The 8,850-nt window shown below is 46.2% G+C and overlaps 1 protein-coding gene across 1 annotated transcript in view; it reads left to right on the forward strand.

Moving 5' to 3' along the window:
* FER1L6 (fer-1 like family member 6) overlaps positions 1–8,850 on the forward strand; it is a 102,022-nt gene that overhangs the window by 76,829 nt on the left and 16,343 nt on the right. Inside the window, 2 exon segments of the mRNA XM_006767370.2 lie at positions 1,663–1,790; positions 5,915–6,085. Of these exon segments, the coding sequence (XP_006767433.1) occupies positions 1,663–1,790; positions 5,915–6,085 (299 nt within the window).

The raw sequence follows: 8,850 nt of genomic DNA on the forward strand, positions 1-8,850 counted from the left end.
CTATATAGGTAGGTACATTGTTATTAACTTAATTAGGGTACTCCTAAGGCTTAGGAAGAGCCACACTCAAGGGGCCAAAGAGCCGCAGTTTGCCGACGACCACTGGTTAGACTAACCTTTTCTAAATCTTGTTCAGGAGGTCACTCATGTCTTGGGAGAGATGATTTCTTGGAAAATCACCCCACCTCTGCAATTCCACCCCCAGAAATAACTTACTTTCACCTGCAGATACAAATAAATCTATATCTATTTCCACTTGTCTACAGCTCCTCCCTGATAGTTATTTAACAGAATCCTGCTTGATACATTACATATTGATCTCCTATTTTCTTTTCTTAGCTAGTTATACAACTTGGACATTTTCCCAGATCAGTATATACAGGCCTTTCTCATTCTTCTTAGTAGCCACCTAGCATTTTTCTGAATTAATGTTAGCATCCATTTATTCATCCATGCAACAAATATTAAGAAGACTGTATTCGAGATCCTGGAAATAATATAATGAGCAAGACAGCCAGTAGCCTTGCTCTCTTGGCAAGTACATACTAGCTGGAGATGGTGGGGCATTATGAATGTATTAAATAGAAACAAAGGGTCAGGTAACAAAATGAAAGTCAGAGATAACTGCGACGTGGATGATTAAAATTGGGCGATGTGATGAAGGGACCATTTTGGATTAAGTTTCCCCTTAAGTAATTGACCTGTAGATTGTCTACAAATGTGGCTATTCAGCATGCTCTCATGAACTCCTTGAAAATAGAGCTCTGTGTGCTCATGCCATCCCATCTGTAGGATAGCGTCCTGACTACGGATTGTTTCTCACTCAGCTCTCATCTCTAGAGTTTCTCCCTCTTTTCAGCATCATTCCTCACTAACCCCCTACCCCCACTTTCTCTTAGAAAATGTTTGCTGCCCTAGCTGGGTGGCTCCGTTGGTTGGAGTGTCATCCTGTATACCAAAAGGTTTCAGGTTCGATTCCCAGTCAGGGCACATACCTAGATTACTGGTTCGATCTCTAGTCAGGGCTCATATGGGAGGCAACCGATTGATTGATGTTTCTTTTCTCACATCGATATGTGTTTTTTTTCTCTCTCTCTCTCTGAAAACCAGTAAAAACATATCCTTAGGTGAGGATTTTTTTTTTTTTAAAATGTGTTGCTCGTGATGGTTTATTGCCCAGCTTCTCTGGAGCCAGACTCACTCTGAGAAACAGATCATTCATCAGCCAGTGCTAAATGCAAGACTGATGGGGTCATGGACTCAGAGCCCAATCCTTCTGGGCTCTGATTTGACAGATCTCAGACTGCCCAACCAGAACCAGAACTCAAATGCATGCCTCTGCCTCCTGGCCCAGCAAATTCCTCATGCCTCTGTGCCAAGCGCTGCTTTCCCCAGGCAGACAACTCCAGAGAATGCTGAACTTCGGCAAAGCTGATAGCTCGTAACAGCAACATGGGGAGGCTAATGCAGTGGTTCTTAGCCTTGGCGGCACACTAGAGTCCTCTGGGGAGCTTCTGAAAAGCCCGAAGCCCAGGGCCAAGTAAATCAGAACACCTGGGGATGGGAGTGGGGCGTCTGTGTACTTTAAACTGCCCGGGGATCCCAGTGAGCAGCCAGTGGTGGGAATCTCTGGACCAAGGGGATGTCCTTTCTCTCCCCCAGGCATTTAATCTTAGCCCAGCCGATCCAGACGGCAAATCGGATCCCTACATTGTGGTCAAGCTTGGCAAAACGGAAATCAAGGACCGGGACAAATACATCCCCAAGCAGCTGAACCCAGTGTTTGGAAGGTCAGTGCCATCTGGGTGGAGTCGCTCCTGCTGTGCGTCTGTGCGGAGCTGGGGGGGTGGGGGGAGGGCTGCTGTGTACAGGGGTGTGTCTGAGTACGTGGTGGCAGGAGGTTAGATGTTAACTTCTGCTTTGTGGAGAAAGGCCAACTTCTTTGGTCCCTTCAGGTATAAGGTGGTACATGGTGATCCTCACTCTGACAGTTCTCCAATAATGATTTTCCTAGATCTTCATCCCTCCTAGATTCAGCCTCCTGCTTTTGGACAGGAGGTATCCTTTTTGCAAACATGGCAACCAAGGCCCAGAGAGGTTTAGAAACTCAAGTTCACACAGCTCGAGTGGAGGAGAAGGGGCCACACCTTTGGTCTTGTCTCCTGCCAAAGGGATTTTCCCATCGTATCATTTTGCAGCTCATTTGAGGTGACCCCCAAAGTAAAAAGGTTGAACTGTGTCCCCCACCGTGCTTTGTTTTCCTGCAAAGTGTGTTCCATGTGTGCATGTTGGGTGAACCAGGCTTTCCCCCGTTCACAGAAACCCCACCACCCCCACAGGGGTGTGTCTGAGTACGTGGTGGCAGGAGGTTAGATGTTAACTTCTGCTTTGTGGAGAAAGGCCAACTTCTTTGGTCCCTTCAGGTATAAGGTGGTACATGGTGATCCTCATGCCGACGGTTCTCTAATAATGATTTTCCTAGATCTTCATCTTCCTAGATTCAGCCTCCTGCTTTTGGACAGGGAGGTATCCTTTTTGCAAACATGGCAACCAAGGCCCAGAGAGGTTTAGAAACTCATTCAAGTTCACACAGCTCAAGTGGAGGAGAAGGGGCCACACCTTGGGTCTTGTTTCCTGCCAAAGGGATTTTCCCATCGTATCATTTTGCAGCTCATTTGAGGTGACCCCCAAAGTAAAAAGGTTGAACTGTGTCCCCCACCGTGCTTTGTTTTCCTGCAAAGTGTGTTCCATGTGTGCATGTTGGGTTTCCCCCGTTCACAGAAACCCCACCACCCCCATTTGTCTGCTAACGGGTGTGCCGCACATTCATGTTCCCTGCTTGAGCTGGTGCACCTGATTGCTGTTAACTTTGGAGTCAAGCAGATTCGGGTTTCAGTCCCACATACAGGCTGTGTAACTTATGCAGGTGGCTTAACCTCTCTGATCCTGGTTTTCCTCATCTGTAAAGCAACAATAGTGACTTGACTCTCAGGCATCTTTAGGACAGTGGTTCTCAACCTTTTGGCCCTTTAAATACAGTTCCTCATGTTGTGACCCAACCATAAAATTATTTTCGTTGCTACTTCATAACTGTAATGTTGCTACTGTTATGAATTGCAATGTAATTCAATGGTCTTAGGCAACCCCAGTGAAAGGGTCCTTCGACTGCCAAAGGGGTTGTGACCCACAGGTTGAGAACCGCTGCTTTAGGGGATTAAATGTATAGAATCTCACTGTTGTCTATGCTAGCCCGTAAGAGGTACTCAAAACACATACCTTTCCTCTCTCTCTCTCTTAATAATCATTTTAGCAACAGATATATGTCAAGTGTATTGAATTTCCTGGTTTCTTGAGTAACAGGAGTGTGGCGTGAAATCTCCATCAGCCTTATTTAAATTCACTTCCACATTTGCGATCTCTTCGGACCCTCTGACATTAGATGAGTGCCAAACCCTTACACTTTCCTGCTCCCGAGGAAATGAAATAAATGATTGTGCCTGCTCAGGTTTATGAGATGATTACAGCGGTGCCAGGGAAACGCACCCTCGCTTCCCTCATCCAGAGGTGACCTTTATCATTATCTGCAGTTTATGGAACCGGCACTTCATTTTGCCAAGTGCTTTGCAGTTACTTTTTGTTTGCCACTCTCACCACAGTGCCCTGAATTAGACTGGCTTTATTATGCCCGCTGACGGCTGTGGTAAACAGAAGGGGGTGATGCAATATTCTCTCCCGCCTGGGCATTGCAGACTTCCAGAAGCCTTCGAGTGTGGATGCTTTGTTGGAATGGTATTTAATGGTGACTCAGCGACAAAAATTGCTGGCTCATTCCTGCAGTGTTTCAGCAGGGAGAGCGGGGGCTCCTGGGCCTGACCTGGTGGGGTCAGGGACTCCCTCTTTGGGACCTCACCACTGAATGAGGATGCCACAGGCTCCACCCGTGATCCCTGGCACCTCACCTGTTTTTCCTTACGGCCTCTGATATGAATTGACATGTTTGTGTGTTTATTGGTTGCCTCTTATCTCCCCACTGGAATGTAAGCTCCACTGAGCAGGGACTATGCCACATCCCCAGGACAGGGCATGGCACAGAGCACATGCCCAGTGAGTACTAGTAGAAGGAATAAGTGAGTGAATGAATGATGAACGAATGAATGAACAGATGGGTGGACAAACCTCCAGTCAGTTTCCGGTGGGATTTAATAGGGCCTGTCACTGCATCAGCCTGAGTGGCACCTGTCTGCAGACTTCAGTGGTTCCTTGTTTTCTTAGTCACCACAGTGCCTGCCACATAGTGGATGTGTAATTCCTGTCCCGTGAACAAAGGAATTAGCAAGAGAATAACTGAACAAAGCAACAGTGGAACATCGTTGTTCTGAAGCTCAGAGGTACTGAATGTTTCAAAGGCTCAGTTTTTACCCAGTTCACGGTGCATTTCTCAAACCACCATTGGACCTAGAGATGGTGAGACAGCCCCAGCGAAGAGCCAGGAGAGGTTAATCTGTGAGCACACGGCTTAGGGAGCTGGAACAGAGGCATTGAGTCAGTAAGGTTGCCAGGGGCAGTTAGCACTTAAGTCCTTTCCTGGTGGCAGCTAAGCTCAGATATGGGCAGCTGGAGGCTTCCTTGTGAGATGCCTCTAGAATCAATTACTGTGTGGATTTCAGGGAGGCAGTACTATGTCTTTAGGTAGAAGATGCTCATTTCTTCCCCACAGCCTGTCCCTGCTGCCTTAGTCAGTTACAGTCACATAAGCTTGGAGCTGGCTGCCTTTTTCTCTGGGGGAGGGTTAATTGGCTCAGGCTGTGCTGTGATTGCGGTTCCTGCCACACGGGAGAGTAAGAGTCAGGGCTGTGTGGATCTGAGCACGCCGGCAGCAGCCTAGACAGGCCCGCGGGCACGTGGGAAATAATGGGCCCTCGTTCTCCCTTCCTCCCGCCTCCTCCCTGTCCCTTGCTCCCAGGCCACCCCACCTTGCCCCGAGAACAGTAGAGAAGCACTGGTGTGTCTTGATTTGGCTTTCAGGGAGACATTTCCCTAAAATGTAGGGTTTAATTCTTAGCTTCTCTAATGCTCAGTCGCATGGATAATGCGTTGTCCTAGGAAGTCCAACAGCAGGATGGACGCTAACACCTTGCACTGACGTGGCATCCAGGAAAGAGCCAGAACGAGGAGTCAGAAAACTCACACTTCTGTGAGTTGGGCCTGACTTATGCCCCTGGCCAAGTCACTCGTGTTCTCTGGATTGTAACGTCCTCGTCTATAAAGTGAAGGGACTGGGTATGGTAGGCCCAGAAATCAGGATTTTCAAAAGATTCCCAGGTGATTCTAATGGGCAGCCAAGGTAGAGAACCACTGCTTTAGGGTTGGTCCATCTTGTATAGGGCTCTCATTTCAAATAAGCTCAGCTGTACTCCCCGATTAAGCAAAAGTGGGCGGGAACGGGAATGGCAATCTATTGGGCGCCAGTTCAATGCCTGGAAGTAAAATGTGCGCTTTGTAAAAACAGCATTTAACCACCTCATCGCTGTCTTATAAAGAAGACATTCATCTCCATTTACACATGAGGAGCCTAAGCAGGATGAAGAAACTTTCTCATGTTTTACAATCAGGAAGGTACTGATTCAAAACCAAGGCTGGAAATCAGTTTGAGACCAAACCCAAGGATTTCCCTCTCCATCTAGCTGCCCCCCTAGTTAAAGACAGAAACGGACGGCCCATGAATGAGGAGATTAATGGCTACTGAAGTGACAACAGAATTGGAAATTGTTGTGTCTTAGTGAAAAATTAAACCACATAAATATCTCCTGAGTGTTTAGTGCATTCAGACGGACTGCAGGCTCGCTAAATGCGAAGCTGGGAAATGTCCCCTGTTGCCAGATGTTGACTCCCAAAGCCTCTGCTTGGACCGCAGGTCATTTGAGATCCAGGCCACGTTCCCAAAGGAGTCCCTGCTCTCCGTCCTGATCTACGACCATGACATGATCGGGACAGATGACCTCATTGGCGAGACCAGGATCGACCTGGAGAACCGCTTTTACAGCAAACACCGAGCCATCTGCGGCTTGCAGAGCCAGTACGAGATGTAAGTGCTTTCCCTGCAGAGGCACTACTGGCCTCCCGAGGTCCCGAGGCTGTGGGCTCAGATCACCTGCTCCGGGAACGCCAGCCAAGGCTCAGCTTCAAAGTCTCAAAAGGGCTCCCGTCAGCGGGGCGGGATTGAGGAAAATGCTCGCTGCCCTGGAAGGGGGCTAGGTGGGGAGGCAGCGCTGATGTAGGGCCCAGGGAAGGTCCTTCAGGAGCCAGGAGCTGAATTGCACGTGTTCGGTCAATCAGCTGGGCCTGGTGGGCAGAGTTCCATGAAGGGGAGTGATGCCAGAAGAATGATTATTATAACACAAATGCCAACACCCCAGTTAATTATAACTAACACCTATGACATACCAAGCACTTTCCATAGAGTATTTCAGTCAATTCTCTCAAAACCTAGTGAGCCGTTATCCCCAACTTAAAAATGGAGTAAGTGTTGGCCCAGCTCTCACTCTTTATAAAGATTTTGAATTCTGCTTAATTTGAAAGTATGGACTACCAGCTTCATTTTTTTTAAATGTAGCTGATATCTTAAAGAAAAAATTAGAATCTTACAATTACAAATTTCAGCTAGGAAAAGATAAAGACGTTCATTAGATTTTTATGGTGTACTTTTACAAATATTTTTATGAATATAAAATAATATGTTCATTGTAGAAAATTTAGGAAATACAGAAAGTACAAAATAATGCTCAAATTATTCCATCCAGAGATAACTTATGTAAAGAAATTTTATGTATTTCCTTTTAGTGTTTTTTTCTATGCTATTTCCCCCCAAAGTTAGATTTATACTCTCTGTACAGTTTTGTAAATCACTTGTCTCACTAAGCCTTATATCATAAGCATTCTATAGTACCATTTAACATCCTTCAGCATAATTATTTTACTAACTCTATGGTGTTCCATCATACGAATTTATTATAACATGATATGACCAGTTTGCCTTTGTGAACTTTAGGACATTTACAGTTTTCTTCTTTATTCCACTAGAAATATTGCTGCTATAAGCATACAAAAGCCATTGCACACCCCTCTGACAGTTCGCTCGGTATTCATCTGTAGATATCGATTATTTTACTGAAATTAGTATAGACGTCCAAATGGCTCTGTAGGAGGGCTGTCCCCATTTAGATGCACATGAACAGAGTCTGTGCGCTTGTTCCCTTCATGGCATGATTTCAGGCACACGTCTATGGCTGGCCTCCTCTGCTCTGAACCCAGGAAGCCAGTTGAGTGTTGGCACCCGAGTGACTGTATAAGCCTCCAAGGTATTCTCATCACCCTCAAGTACAGGAGAGGGTACCATTCAGAACATGATTAGCTGAACTAACTCCAAAGTCGGGGCAGGAAGCCACAGGCCAGTGTGGTGCATCCTTTGTTCTGAAGAATTTCCAGACAGAGGAACTATCTATGAGCAAAATAGTTTAGTCAGCGAGCTTACAACCTTTGTTCACTAAAAAAAGTTTTAGAATAAGACAAGAGCACCTGTGTCTGGGGAGGCCTGTGTGTGACTCTGGCCTTGGTTTGGATGGTCACTCCAGAGCCCTCATATCTCTGGCACGATGTAGGACAACAGCTTTGTAGCCATGTTTTGATTGATTTAAATGCTTAGACAAGTTCTGATGAATCCTGGGTCCCAATGTGCAGAGAAATCCAAGCTCATCTTAGTCATGGCTCTCAGAGAGCAGTTCATTGCCAGTTAATAACTTTCAAACAAACAGCTCTTTTTAAGGGATGAAAGGGTTAGACAGATTTAGAAACTCAGCACCAGGAAAATCACTGATTAGAGAAACAACACGCATAGACTTTCTGTCTATGTCACGAGTCTACAGTATGATTTGGGGGAGGGAGGGGCAGAGAGGAGGAAAGAAGCAGAAAACTGAAAGAATGAGCTAGGCTTTTCTCTAAGAATAAATAGCAGCCAAATGGCTATTCTGTTAGAAGCAGAACAAAAACAGCCTGCAAAGAAATCCGTGGGGACAGCAGGTTGGTGATTGCCAAGGGAGGGAGCGGGGAGGAACGAGGAGGAACTGCTTAATGGGCACAGGGTTCTTCTGGGGTGATGGACATTTTTTGGAACTAGTTAGAGATAGTGGTTGCACAACATTGTGAATGTTCTAAATGCCACTGAATTTGGTCAACCTTACAATGGTTAATTTTATGTTATGTGACTCTCGCTTCAAATTTTTTAAGTTACATTTCTTTAAAAAAAAATAAACAACTTACAAAAGATTTTTAAGTCAAGCTATTCAGCAGTCCTGCTTTTCATACAAGCATCATATTCAGAGGTCTGGACCAGAAAAGAGAGAAAACAAAATAAAAACCGCTAGCCCAAGTGTATAGAAGGGCAAGTCGAATCTGAAGGAAACCACAGGGATCTTAGGGGGCCCTTTGAATAGGGACATGCAGTGTGTCCTTCCGGGGTAAGCGGGCCTCCCCTCTCTGTCCTCCTCCACTTTGCAGAGAAGGATACAACGCCTGGAGAGACACGTCCAAGCCCACGGAAATCCTCGCCAAGCTCTGCAAGGACAACAAGCTGGATGGGCCCTACTTCCATCCCGGGAAGATACAGATCGGAAGCCAGGTCTTTTCTGGAAAAACAGTCTTCACTGAAGAGGACTCTGGTAACTTCCCCCAGTGCTGCCCTTAACTTTGCTGTTTTTGAAAAGCCTGCTTCTGGGTGTTGGTGGCTGGGGACAGTGGTCATCTATTGTAAAAGTGATGCATGATCGTGGGAGAAAATGTGGAAAAGTAAAGAGG

This window comes from Myotis davidii, unplaced genomic scaffold (genome assembly GCF_000327345.1).
Source record: "Myotis davidii unplaced genomic scaffold, ASM32734v1 scaffold200, whole genome shotgun sequence".
Classification (NCBI taxonomy): Eukaryota; Metazoa; Chordata; class Mammalia; order Chiroptera; family Vespertilionidae; genus Myotis; species Myotis davidii.